The sequence below is a fragment of the Cavia porcellus genome, unplaced genomic scaffold, assembly GCF_034190915.1.
Source record: "Cavia porcellus strain 051 isolate PalLab524CR breed Dunkin Hartley unplaced genomic scaffold, mCavPor4.1 scaffold_11, whole genome shotgun sequence".
Taxonomy (NCBI): Eukaryota; Metazoa; Chordata; class Mammalia; order Rodentia; family Caviidae; genus Cavia; species Cavia porcellus.
In genome coordinates, this window is record NW_026947494.1 from 13,548,217 (window position 1) to 13,562,689 (window position 14,473).

The window sequence follows — 14,473 nt, forward strand, 5'->3', positions numbered from 1 at the left end:
TGCACCCATCCCCACTATGACTGACTCAGTTTCCCTCCAGAAGTCTTGGCTTTCTCCAAGCATCCCCCTTCCCACGCCCTCCTGCTTAGACAAGGACCAGGGCAGGGGGGAGTGAACGCTTTGCTGCATTCACTATGGAACAGAGAGAGAGCGACATTGTCCGAGTAACTGTCAGCCCCAGAGTGGTGATACTGCATGGATCAACAGATGTAAAAGCGTGCATGGACATGGATGCCGGCCCAGCCATGCAATGGGACAGACTCTGGACACAGAACGCCACGGGAGGCTTCAACTGCTATGAGCAGAACAAGCCAGGCCAAGGGTGACATGGTGTCCGCTCTGTCCTGCGTGGCCAGGTCACGGGGTGGGGGTCTTCGACGGTCACTTCTGGGTTTGATGGAGCTGGGGCTCTGTGGACAGGCCTACACAAGACTACCCTGCAGCTGGGGCAGAACCACACACATGTGTGCACGGACATGGGAATAAAACCAAGCAAGGTCTAGAGACCGCACGAACGTCAGCCTTTATGCTTAAGTATTGTCACTTAAGATGTCACCACTTGGAAAACTGGGTGACAAGTACACCGGAAAAAACCTCTATGTACCAGGTGGGCAAATTCGAAGCCTGCCTGTACTGCCTTTTCTTTTGGTTTTGTCAGACAGGGTCTCACTATATTACAGTCTGGCTTCAAATTCATGGCGATCCTCCCACCTCAGCCTCCTTCGGGCTGGGATTACAGGTGTGCGCCACTACACTTAGCAATCTATGTTTTTTTAAAAGAGGTTACAAACAACAGAATACATGAAGGAGAGGATGTAAGGTCTGATTTACTGTGATCCTCCCCCTTAGGTGTTCCGAGAGGGACAGAGTTAGACATCACTACTTTGCTAATGCTCCTGAGAGGACCTCGAAAAGTCCTTGGGGGATGAGGGACCCAGTGGCTGCACAGGAATCCTCCACTGGACTGTATGGTGGCATGTGACTGAATAGCAAAGAATGCTGGCATGCGCTTTGCATGGGAGCCTCTGGGTCCCCACCACAGGATACCTGGGGTCACTGTCATCCCAAGAGAGGAAAAGCAGGTAGGAAACAGGAGAGGTGGGGAAGGGTGGCCCGAATTTAACCTACCGCCAGCAGCACAAGGACACAACTTAGTGGTGGGCAGTTGAGGGGCGATGTGACCCCCCACCCACCAAGGGATGCTTACTGCCTGCGTTGTTATCCTAGCCAAAATTTGGGGGACACTGGCACCTGGTGATGAGCGGTCACCCTATAATACACAATGCAAGGCTGACTTGGCTGAAACTGTCAAGGGCCAAGGTCGAGGCGTTCAGAGAGTGGGTCCCTGCCCACACAAGGTTCAGAAGCCCTCAGGCCCCAGACAAGGCTTTCCTGGGAACCTTGGGTAACCAGATGTTGGAGAATGGAGCTGGGCCAGCAGGGGCTGACGCACCCATGTGGGTCTTCGGTGAGCTCAGCCACTTGCGCAGGCGGGAGGGTTACTCCCAAACAGCAGATGGGATAGCCTCAGGCCGAGTGCAGTTTCTCCACAGAAAGCCCTGAGGCTACAGCATTAGAACAAACAGAACCAGCCTCACTAGGCGATAATGGTATGTACTGTTCAAAGTGGAGGGCACTTTTATCTACTGTTCAACACTTTCGAACTTTTACTTCAAAGTGCATGTAAAGACTCACTGGGTTAATAAGTAATAGCTGACACACACCCATACCTCAGACCACACTGCCTCCAAGGTGCGGCTGAACGTTGCAACCAAGTAACCACTCTTGTTTCTGGGTTAAGTCACCAGGAAGCAAAAGAATAAAAATTATTTTAAATCCATACAAACAGCTGGGTGTGATGATGCAGGTCTGTAATCCTGGTTGGTGCTCATGAGGCTGAGGCAGGAGGCTCACCACAGATTCAAGGCCAGCCTGAGCTACACAGCAAGTGTAAGGCAGCGTGAACTAAATAGCAAGACTGTCTCAAAAGCAACAAAACAAAACAAAACAAAACACGCATACAATTTCCCAAATGTCCAAAGGCTTTCCGACCACGTACACGCAGCTGCCTGAGCTGTGTGTCACTCTCAGATGAACATCTTGTAACCATGCTAGATTGGGGGTGGGTGGGTCAATCCACCGTTTTGCTTGTAATTAACCAAGAACCGAAGAGCCTAGAACTGAAAGCATAAATCTAGTATCATGAGCTAACTTCCTGCACCAAACAAAGCATTTCATTAAAGTCCTAACAGAAGCCACAAAATCCCCAGGACCAAAAATACACCATGAGGTCTCAGTTGCACCTCCAAGCTGCACTGACACCCCTCATTAAGCTTCTGCCCTCATGGAATCCAAGCAGAAATACACAAACCCTTGGATCAGACGACAGAAACTATCTTCAAGTGATACTCAGACTAGCTCCAAGACGATCTAGGCACAAAAATGTCCATGTAATGGCAGAAAAGTGAACAGCCAGAAGTGCCCTGAAATGGTCATACAATTACCCCCAAAGAAAGGGCAGTGTGAGGCTCAGACCCCAACACCTGCAATCCTGCCCCGGGCTTCTGAGCACCCTGCATATCTCACAGACAAACAATGACAACACAACAACAATTAAAACCATCTACATCAAGGTCTTCGGCGATGTTAATTTTGAACCTGCACCAGTGGGCCATGGTACAGGCCATGACTACTAATATTACCAAAAGCTTCCCTCGGGCCAGAATGGAACTCGGCCATTTCATTCTAAAAACACGTTTTTTTCAGAATTTGAGACAAAACTTTTCCTCAAGCAAAAAAACCTGCAACAAAAGTGACACTTCAAAAAATGTTTTAAACTCGGAATAAGAAAATAAAAACATTTGCTGGTCCAGGAAGGAAAAGACTTCCAGGGACTTAATCTCCAGACATTTGGGAGCGGTATGCACTACAATGAGCCTCATCTGAAAACAGATTTTTAACCAATTAACACCTGTTTTCAGTTTTCTTGAGAGCGCTGAAAAATATGAAGAACAATTTCAGAAACACCTGCTTGGGGCTGGGTGTGTAGCTCGGTGGTAAAAGGCTAGGCCCTGGGTTCCAACCCCAGCATCACTGAAACAAAAACAAAAGCAAAAACTTGCCTCGAGGAATCGTGAGACAGCTGGGGAGGAAATGCATACGTGTGATTCCAGCACTCAGGAGGCTGAGGCAGTTGGATCGCTGCAAGTTTAAGCCCAGCTTGGTCTACATTTTAGTTCAAGGCCAGACTAAACTACATGACAGCATGTCTAAAACATCAAATCAAATCAAATTTAAAAAATTGTAATATTGACAAACAATGAAATCGAAATATTTTGTACTACTTTATACTAAATAGCAAAACCAATAATCTATCACCCTCTGTTCCATTCATCTATTTTTAGTCTTAAAACCTTTATATGATTGGTGTAGATAATGGTAGTAACTACGCAGTGAAGTAGTTCTCTTCCACACTGAGATTACCAAAAATAAAGATTCTAAGAACCACAATACACTGAAGAGAGGTTTCCTGCTTGGAATCACTGTCTATAAAATACAGACTATTGCGAAAATCATGACTAAGACCATATAATTAGGGATTTTGCTGAAATATGGGAAGAAATCTATTTACAGAGACCACTACACTAAAAACATGTCTATTACCCACACAAACAAAGACTGCCCAAAGCGTGCACTGTTACTGAATTCCTGCGGCTTTGATATTGGCTTTCACCAATAAAATGAGAGTTTTCCACGGATCCTTCCTTCTGCCTGAATAGAGGTATGGGAGTCAGGATAGCATGGAAGGCATTTTCCTTACCAGTCTAATCCCGACTTCTACCTGAAGCCCCTAGATCTGTGACTTACTTAGTGACTTAGTGGCGGAACTTGCCTGCTCTCACAGACTGAAGCAGGAGGAGCACAAGTCCAAGCTGGGCTGCCTGAGCACCTTGGTGACGTCAGAAGACCTTGTTTCAAAAGAAAACATGGATAAAAGGCTACGAATGTAGCTCAGTGCAAAGGCTCTGAGCTCATGCTCACTGTGGTACCCAGGAACACAGAAACAGAGGAGACAGGAGGGAGTCTCAAAGCATCAACCCCAACACTCAGAGGAGACCCCAGCAACTCCTTCCTTGCTTTTAAGATTTTTTTTTTTTGTCTTTTTCATTTTTTATCAGTACCAGGGATCAAACTCACGACTGCCTGCTTGCAAGGCAGGCGCTTATGCCACTGAGCTAAATCCCCAGCCCCTCCTTTCTTGCTTTTGCTCTTGGTATTTTTCTAAACTTAGAACATATTCTTTTTTGTGGGGGGTCTTTTTTGAGGTACAGTTTCACTCTATAGTTCAGGCTGGCCTTGAATGAACGCACTTTGTAGCCCAAGCCAGCCTTGAACTTCCTGCAACCCTCCTGCCTCAGCCTCCCAAGTGCTGGGTTTACAGCATGTCCCGCTGTGCCTGGCTTAGAATGTACTCTTGTCAGGATTAAGGAAATAAACTTTTAAAATGAAGTGGGAAAGCATAATAAGAATTAGAGCAAATATGTGTTTGTCACAGCTTTTTGTTTTCATCTTAGTAAGAACACACTCAATTCTTAATATAGCAGTTTCTATGATGCCAATAAAAAGCAAAACCATCACTGAAGGCAGCCACGGAGGTGAGCGTGGAGAACAAGGCAAGGGAAGTGGGTCCCAGGACCCGGACTCCTCCAAGAGACGGGCTCACCTCTCCCACGCCCTGGTCAGTGGATACCACGCGCCGTCCTTGCCCGCCCTCCCCTGAATGAACAAAAACATCCCTAAAAGAATCACAGAATTCTCTGGGGCTCTGGGGTCAGTGAAGAGGCTAATTAAAAACCTCCATTGCAGCCAAAGCCCCCCAGCTCTGCCGGACCTGTGGGAGCGCTAGCTGCTCCCACACCCGGCCCTGGATGGAGGTAGCTGCGCTGAACCCTTCATTTCTAATGCAAGTATCTCACTTTTAAATTCCCTACAGTTTAAAATGCTTTTATACTGTGGTGTTGCACATCTCCCATTTCCCCTGGTTCTGACTGGCTGTTTGTCTCTCTGTCTGTTTGAGACAAGGTCTCATTACACAGCTAGGGCTGGACTGGAACTCACTATGCAGCCCAGTTTGGCCGCAAACACTTGGAGATCCTGCTGTCTCAGCCTTCTGAGAGCTGGGATGACAGGCGTGCACCACCACTGCTTTCCGACTGTGTCTCAACAGCCTGGCTGAAGCTTTGCACAAGAGCTCCTGTGACTGCCTGAGTCCCAGGGCACCATGTCACAGGGGGTGCCAGACCTCAGCGGGGCTCTCAGGTGTCTCCGCTCAGCTTTCAGCAAGGCAGCAAGGTCTCCTTCCAGAAATGCTCAGGAAGTGAGAAGAGAAGTGATTCGACCGAGGCCACAGCACCATCAGGTAATCAGGGAGAGACACCCGATAGGCAGGAAAAGCAGGCAGAGTCTTTCATCCCAAGAGAAGATAACATCAGAAAACCTCGGCCAATCTCGCTCCACAACTCACCGTTAGAACCAAGGGATCCTTCCCTTTCCCTTTAAAAACCAGGGGCTTCTCAGACATCTCAGTTTCTCAGCGCCTTGTTATGTAAATCTCCCCAGACCCCGAGAGGCAGCTTTAGGGGCCTTGGAGGGCGTAGTCTTTTCTAAGTAAAAAGTAAGGCCAGGGAAAGTTTGGGGCAGGTGATGCTGAGCTGACCGTCTTTCTCTTGCTGGGCTGTCAATGTCTGTGGTGGTGGGTGGCTTGTATTCCTACCTTCTACAGTTTTCAACTCAAAAATCCACAAGCCTAGGACAGATGGCACAGGTTTAAGGAAATGAAATTCACAGGCTGGAAAAGCCAGGTCATGAAGGGCTCTCGGAGACCGGATGACCTAGGTTTAGTCCTTAACCAGGTCACGTTCTAGCTGTATGATGCTGGGCCAGTTACTTAACTGCTCTGGGCTCACCCCTGGGGCAAACAGAATCATGGTGCCTTGCTCATGGGGTTGGTAGTGGATCAAACTAGTGAGGTCAAGTGCTTACCTGCATACCCCTGGAACAATCCCAATGCAAATGCTAGCTGTCTTCTGCTCGCTTCAAAGAAAGGCAAAGGCTTCAGAATCAAGTGACAAGGTTAGAAGCTGCTTCCTTCTGGTCATGAAGAAGTCTGCACTTGGAGAAAATGATTGCTGTGGCAAGGGGTGATGCCACTAGCACGTGGGGACCTCTGGAGATAGACGTGATGAGGTGCTTCTAAGGGAAGCTTTCAACCCCTTTGCAAAACTCAGTTCATTCAAGGAGAGGAACTGCACAGTACCGTGCAAAGCCTCTGTGCCTCCAGCTTTGAAGACCAAAGCAGGAAGAGAAGGGCCAGAGTGGGGTCGGAGAACCACACTTGGCATCAACCAGACCAGCCTGGGGTGAAGGTCACCACGAGACAAGGTCCAGGCCAGCCTGGGCTTCACGGCACAAGCCTGACCTTACCGACCACAGTTCCCACGGCCAGCCATCCACTGCAGCTCACCTACTGAGCGGCACCTGCTTCGGATGCCTGGCCTCGAGCTTGCCTAGTCATGGCTGGGATTCCTGAGGTGGCAACGGGTAGACGCAGTCTGGCTTCTCCTGCTAAGAAGGAGGTGCTTTCTGCCTGACCAAGGGAAACCGTGCCACATTTAAGATAGACGTCACTGGCGGCTCCTTCCTGAGAGTCCCCTACAAATTAGTGACATTAAAATGTTATGTATCACTCTGAATCCAAAAATTTGAAACCCACTAAAAGCAAGATATTCAAATCTTCCTAACCACCACAGCAAATGTGCACATTCGAGGTCATGTCCTCAAAGGTGACCCCTCCATGCGGTCAGCAGAGCTGAGAAAGCAAACACTGGGGCATTCAGGTCTGCGAAGTTCTCCTTGAACAGCGAGGCCCTGCCCAGGCCGGCTGGTGCCTGATTCAGCGACAGGTAGGAGGGCCAGGACAGTGAACTCCCTTCGTGCAGGAGCAGCCTTCCCGGGTCTGCTAGCAACAACTGTCCTGAGGGCAGCTGCAGCTGGCGTGGTGGCTTTGCTGTCCCCAATGCAGCAGGGGCAAGATTAAAAAAAAAAAAATGAGTACTTGACAAAAGAAATTCTTCTGGACTATGCAAAAAAGTCAAGGCTCTCTAAGTCAATTGTTACACACAGAAAAAGGGACCCAGCCCGCGTCCTAGGAGAATTTACAGTCATCAAAGTGACGTCTTCATCTGTGATGGAACAAAAACATCCGGGCACCTCTTCTTTACACACTGAGAGATATCTGGTGGGGGTGGGGTGGGGGAGCTACCAAAAATAACAATGTCTCAGTCTCTCTCCTTCTGTCTCATGAAATGTCAGGAGGTCAAGAACAAAATATATTATCTAACAGGGAGAGGCCAGGCTTGGGAAGTCTGCTTCTAGTTTAAGAAGTTAGTTGGACCCCAGCAGGCAGCATCCAAACCATGCCTTCTTCCCAAGCCAAGTGGAAAAGAGGCGCTGTCTGCCTATGGAGACGGCAGAGCCTGCTCCCCTCTGAACGAAACCAGGCTGTCCAGAACACAGGGAAAGAAAACAGGTTTTCCTAACAACTTATCCCTCCTCGCTGGAGTACCCGCCTTCTACCTCTGAGAGCAAGAGTGTCTTACATGCATGCGTTTTAGTTACTTATTCTGAAAATCAAAGTGCTGGCAGAGGCCTCAGCAACGTACTCTTAAAGATCTTGCACTTGAACAGCCACCATGCCACGCCTGCACCTAAAACAGAAAACGGAAAAGCCCAGTTCACTGGGAGATGACAGCCTCTGCTGTGTCTCAGGCTCTGTACCCGGCCCTGGGGCCAGGGGAACACAGGCCATTCCAACACACTGACAGCTTGATGCAGTGGCCACTAGGCTGGCTGAAACTTTTCTGTCGTCTTTTTTTTTTTCTTTGTGTAATTGCTTCTGGCTACAGACATTCCTAAATTCTGGCTTCTGCCTGCAGTCTTTTTTTTTTTCACAGCCTACCTAGAAACACTGAAAAAGCCTGCTTCCCAATGTTAGCACCCACCGTGAGCGCCAGAGAAGCTGTAAAAATGTAATGAGAGCCAGGAAGAAACTGAAACCCGACTGCAGGGTTTGGCGCGCTCCTGATCTCCAATCCTGGAGCTTGGTTTGAAGTCCGCAGCATCAGCTGACTGGCACAAACCTCTCACGTCCCCTGGCTGCCCGCCGGCAGCGAGAGGCCAGATCCCATTTAAAACAGGCAAGCGTGGACAGGACGGCAGGGCAGCTGGCCCAGAAAAAGTGCCGCCAGGCAACTGCTTCCCAGGTCCGGCTTGTGGGCACGGCAGGGAGCTTTGCTGCTGGGGTTCACCCGGCAAAGTCTGCAGGTATTTGGGGGTGTCACTCCTTGAGAGGGGGCAGGCTGCTGGTATCTAGTGAATCAAACAAGAGATGCTCCTCAATGTCCTCACTGGGCAGCCCCCTATGACAAGCAATACCCTGGCACCAAATGTCCAGGCACCCAGCTGGAGAAAGCCTGTCTAACTCTTAACTGGCAGCTGTGATCCACAAGCAAGCAGCTCCTATTTCCTGATAGCTGGCCAGCCTACCTGGACATATAGCTCACTCAGGGAACACCTCATTCGTGGGCTTCCCTGTCCTTAGGCTGAACTTCAAACTGTTGTCCGACAGGCAGCAGGTCATCAGCCCTACATCACAGTGGGAAAAGTTAAAAGAGTCAGGGCACTATGGAGAGACAAGGAGGCCCCACAAGCCAGAGGTCCTTGGAAATGTATCCCTTCTGGGACAAGATGGCATTTCCTTCACTGGACAACTTCCCAGGAGGATGTTCTGTTCCAAGATAGGACAGAAAGAGATAGGGAGTCTAAGTAAAAGAAGATTTGTGTCAACTTTTCACAAGCAAGGTGGAACTTGGGAGGCTGATTAGAAATTAACACTGTAGCACAAACACACTACCACATTAAGTGTAACCTTCAATACCATGAAAGATTCCCAGAAATACCAGTCACCAGCAAGAAAAAAAAAGAAAGGCTCTGGATTCTGTAACACGCTCTTCAATTTTGGGCAAGTGACCTAGTATCTTTGGGTCAATAGTATCCTTCTAGAAACATGAAGAAGATGCAGTAGAAGATCGATAAAGGCTAACTTCAGTAGTATATTAACCGCTGAAATAAAAGCCAGCATTCAGGTCTCCTTAAAGGCATCAGGCCCAAGCACGCTGTGTACTTTGAAATCCATTACCCTGAAGTTCCTCCCACCTGCGGTAGGGGGCAGAGTTCTCCCCAAGGGTCCGTTGCCTTCGGGAGGTCTGTGACTCCCGCAAACCGTACAACAAATTCTATGTTTTTCTTATTCTATGTTTTCCTTAGACTTTTTAAGGATCCAGAACACGAAAACAAACAGAAACAAAGCTAGGAACTACTGCCCTACAGGCAGAGCCCCAGTTTTCTGACAGGTGAAAGCAATTTAAAAAGATCATTTGGACCATTTACTGTACAACAGGTAAAAAAGGCAAGTGCTTCAAATTACAGGTATGAAAATGCCACGGTCCGTGTGTGTGCGTGCGTGTGTGTGTGTGTGTGTGTGTGTGGGTGTGTGTTTTATTTTCATAAAATAACGTATGGACAGATGATTCATTCCTTCCCAGCCTACCTTTCATGACAGATCTGGGTCTCACATCTCAGGTACTATTTCTACAAAACAGGATAGTACTACACCTCAAGAACACAGTCATCGCCTCGGTAAGAAAACAGTAAGTGAGCACCCCGGAAGTCCTGAAGGCAAAAGAACTTGAAATCGGATACCCCACGAAGCCAAAAGAACCAGCTGGCTAACGTGGAGGCGAACCCTCAGCAGCCTGGTTTGCTGGAAGATTCCAACACTGTCCTGGATTCACAGAACCGACCCTTTCGCTTTCACCGAAGAGCACATCGGCCTCCTCCAGGTCAACTCAGTTTACTCGAAACCACTTCAAACCTCAAACTTAAAAACAGAATTTTGTTAAACAAACACAACCAAGAAAGTAAGAGGAGCCAAAAAACCGCACCAACTCTTACTCCAAGGAGGGAGAGAAACGCTCTCTAGTCAAGTTCCAAATCGAGGGCATCCAGTCCTTGGCGACTCCAGAGGACATCAGTTTCTTTTTTCTTTTTAAGTAACTATTGTTTGCTTTAAAATAATTTTCTTTAAAGTTCAAAATCAGACTGCCAAGCATGAGCAGCCGGCACAAACAGGCTCTTCTGAGCCTGTGCTCTGGAACCGTCTCTGTGCCCAAAGAGCACTTCTTCGGGAGCTGGGATCCCACACCCCCAGGTCCAACAGGCAGAGACCGCGGCTGCAGGAAGCCTCGCCGCCCCTTCTCGCACTTCATTGAAGCGTCCCCTCTCCAAGTCTCCGCGCCCCAGCACAGGAAGCCCGCACGTTTTGCAGAGGAAATGCCAGAGCAGACTTCTCTCCCCGAGAAACTACGTCCCCGCCACCCTCCTTCTGGGCTTCCTGCACCCCGGCAGCGGGGCCGGGAGCCCTCCCGCCGCACCCAGCGCCAGCGGACGCACCTGGCGCGGACCCCGGTGCCGCCACCCGCGCGCAGGCCACGCACCTCCGCCACCGGCCTCCGGCGCTAGGGGGGCGCGGGATGGGGCAAACCCACCTCCCGGGCCGCGGACTCACCTCGGGGAAGAAGTTGTCCATTGTTCCGGTCTCACCCAGCCCGCGGGAGCCGGCGATCGCTCGGGTCCCGGGCAAGCCACGCGCGTCACGCCGCGAGTCCTGGGCACCCGAACCCGCGGGGCCGCCCCGCTGCCATCGGCCGCGTCCTTATGGACTTCTTCACCTTTTGTTTGCCCCAACCAAGTCTCTTAACTCATTCGTCCCAAAGGCAGCCTTTGTCTCTTCTTCTTTCAAGTTTCTCACTTCGGGGCGAAGCGCACGCGATCTGGGAACAGCTGGTGGCACATTCTTCCCGGGGCTGGGGAGCCGGGCCGGGCGCGTCCCCTCCCTCTGCGCTCGCTCCGCTGGGGCGCTCCAGCCGGCAGGGGGACGGCGGGCCACAGAGCGCGCGTGGGGCGCTGCGGCGCAGGCCGCCCGCCGCGGTGAGCAGTCCGGCGCCGCGGCTCTGCCGGCTCACGCCCGCCCGGGACTCGCAGACCCGAGGGCGGCCACGCCCCGACACGCCCCCGGCACGCCCCTCGGCCACGCCCACACCCCCGGGATCCCGGGCACGCCCTCCAGGAGCCCGCCCGGACGGCCCCGCCCCTCCCCGAGGCCCCGCCCCCTCTGCGCCCCAGGTGGCCGGGAGGTGAGGGGGGCGGGGCGCCGGGCCCCAGGTTCCCCCGCCGGCCCGCGGGCGGCTCCGCTTTCCCCGCAGTCACCCGGGCCGGGTGGCCCAGGCCGGGCGGGCGGGGCGGGGCGGGGTCCCCAGCACCTTTGATCTTAGCGGACCGGAGCCACCGGACACCCATCTCATCAGTGCCGCTCGGCGGGGGAGCTGTCCGGGGGGGCGGCCGAGCGGGCCCGGACCAAAGCCGGAAGCCAAGGCCGGTCGGGGCTCTGGAAGTCACTTTCCCGCGCTGAGCTGAGCTTCTCTCTGCAGTCAGGTTAAAAGGTGCTTTCACGGCTGTGCGCAAGAGTGGATCTGAAAACTGGAAGGGGCCGTGCCTGTAACGTCTGCAGAGGGGGCTGGAACCGGGTCCTGGCCTCCTCCAGGGCGGTTCCTCAAATGTTGGGGCACCAGGGCCCCCGTGGATGTTGTTAAAGCCCAGATGGGGGCTCCACGGGGTGACTGCTCTCGTCACGGGCCGCCTAGTCTTCTGCCGTGGTGGCACCAGGCCCAGAACAGATGTAGATCGCTCACGGGCAGACGAGGTAGCGAAGGCTTGGAAACTCCTGGGGCGACTTTCCAGTGTCACGTGATCGGTGGACCCCTTGAACCGACCAGTATAGATTTTTGTCAGAATCACTGGTGAGTCATTCCTGGCCCAGCGATGGCAGGTTGGCAGAATGGGCACAGAAATTGATTAGTTCTTCTCTACCAAAGCTTTCAGAAGTTCTCCCCAGGGGAGCTTACCAGCTGCTGCTCAAACCTTACAAAAGCTAAGATCACCCCACCCAAAATTCTATCCCTAACCCGCCTCAGAGAATGAATGAAACATCCCCTTTGTGTGAATGGTCTGGAGATTGAAGCACCTTTGTAATTTAGAGTAGTTCTTCAGCGTTAACCCGGTTCCTCCCACCCGACTACCTCTTGGAACGAGTCCAGGTGTGAGCTAATTAATGATCCTTCTGTTTCTTGTTGTTTTCCTCACTTAAAACCCCACGCCATTAAAGGTTGTGCCAAGGTTGAAGAAAAGTTGAGATGGATTCAGGCTAAACACCAACAACCCCACGCACCAGCCAAAGTGCTTAGCCAAGTGATCCTGCAGCACTGTGTGCAAATACTGAAAGCAGAACAATTAGAGTCATTATGGTGTTGATCGGCACACAGCATCTCTGAGAAATTGCCCCAGACCTTGTTCCAGCGTGTGGGTGTGGCTTCGTTCCCAGCCACAGCCCAGCCTCTAATACACTTGGTGACCTTGGCCTGGGCATTTCAATACTCAGTGTCCAGTGTGCTGTAGATAGCCCTGGTTTAGCGGCCCCGCCCTTTAACAGCTTTTTGGACTGAGGCGTGCACTTCGGATTTAGGACCCGCCACTGAAACCTACGACCGTCTTTTTTTGTACACTTCTGTCCCTCTTGTTTCTAGAACCTGAGTATTCTTTGTGCACCACACCTTGTTTATACAGTAGTGTAATTTTGGCTGACTGTACTGTGCCATGCAGCACTGTTTTGTATTTTGTTATATGGTACAGTACTGTGTGTGAGAGTTATGCAGTTGGAGATTCCTTTGACTGTTTCTTTGTCCTGAATATTGTAATGTACACACTGTGTGCCATTCCTCTTCTACTAGATGCAGGAACACACACAAACGGGTTGTGAAATGAATTCCTGTAGCCTATTGTATTTTAGGAACATTCATTCACTAAGCATGTTGTGAAAATAAACACAGCATTCATAAAAAGACAAACGGCTTCAAAATATGTTTTCTATCAATAATGTCTGATGCTGGGGAAAATAAGCTAGCTGAGGATTTTTGGCTATTGAAGCAAAATAAACAACCTCCTGCCTGGATCTGTGGTTTGCCTGTTTCGCTGCAGAAGGGAGTGATTCGGGCACGACCTCGTGAGACCTGTTGATCACAGGATACAGGCAGAATAGCTGTGCCACGAGCCAGAAAAAGGTATCAGTGCCCTCTCTTTCTCAAGCCCACTTCTAAGGGCTATTTGCTTCCAACAGGTCCTCGGGTGATAATAAAACCGATTCATTTGGAGGTAAATAAATCCTCAGATATAAACAAACTCATTAGAAGTGACATTACCTTTGAAACTTTTCAATGTGCAGAAATGTCTCATATCTTCTCAAGGGTTTTATAGATAGATATAGATATGCTTTGATTCATAGGCAACAATCGAACAATTAATATCACTGTTATCCTTGGCTCTGTGATTGTTTTATGTGTTTAATTTTTTGTGGTGCACTCCTGGCTAGTGAGCTCCTTCACTGTATATTTTGTGTCTTTCTATCCTCCTATGAATTTACTGCAGAGGGGGACAGAGCAGTGATTCCCTCAATGCCAGTCCCCCTATCAAGGGTATTTGGTCTTTGCAGGGGTTTTTACAGAGTCAGGCAGGTTCCTGGTTTTGTGCAATCTTAGCTGCAGTATTTTAGTTTCATGGGTCCCTTGCAGTGACCTGCAGGAGCTCCTGTATGAATGAACCAGCGTCACACATTGAAACCACATTGATTCCAGCAGGATCAATGGTGTGATCAGTGTAATTCTGATGAATCCATGAAAGCCTACTAAGGTACCAGGGAGGAGCATGTGAGGAGCTATAGGAACAGGCACTTTTTTTTTTGTCTTTTTCGTTTTTATCGGTACCAGGGATCGAACTCAGGACCGCCTGCTTGCAAGGCAGGCGCTTATGCCGCTGAGCTAAATCCCCAGCCCCGGAACAGGCACTTTACTGACTCGTTAAAGATCATCTCTGGATTGCAACGTTTTGCAATCATGATTATCAGTGAACACTTTCAGTGTCATTGCTGCCTGGTAATACAGCTTGGATTTTCTGAGTCATTTTCATCCCTGGCTTTTCTGACATGCGAGGGATGAATATCACCTGCATTCAGCTGATGTGATTATTTGTGGGTGGCTGCTGTATTTTATTTTAAAGAGCACAGGATAAGAAAAGCAAATCATTTTTACTGAATGATTTTGATACTGTGACATCTAATACGGATATTCCTTGTTTAATGACCTACCTGTTTAACAAGTGGCCAGACCTGTGACTCACCACTTTGGCTTATGACCCATCTTTTGTTGTAGGTCTGTACATCTTGTTTAGAGAGTCTCGATGTCTTTTT

The 14,473-nt window shown here is 50.1% G+C and overlaps 1 protein-coding gene across 1 annotated transcript in view; it reads right to left on the reverse strand.

Moving 5' to 3' along the window:
• The window catches only part of Myo10 (myosin X), a 187,998-nt gene extending 176,860 nt beyond the window's left edge, over positions 1-11,138 (reverse strand). Inside the window, exon 1 of the mRNA XM_003466728.4 lies at positions 10,685-11,138. Within this exon, the coding sequence (XP_003466776.4) occupies positions 10,685-10,705 (21 nt within the window). The 5' untranslated portion in view covers positions 10,706-11,138. The remainder of the gene's footprint in view (positions 1-10,684) is intronic.
• Between the last annotated feature and the right edge of the window lie 3,335 nt (positions 11,139-14,473).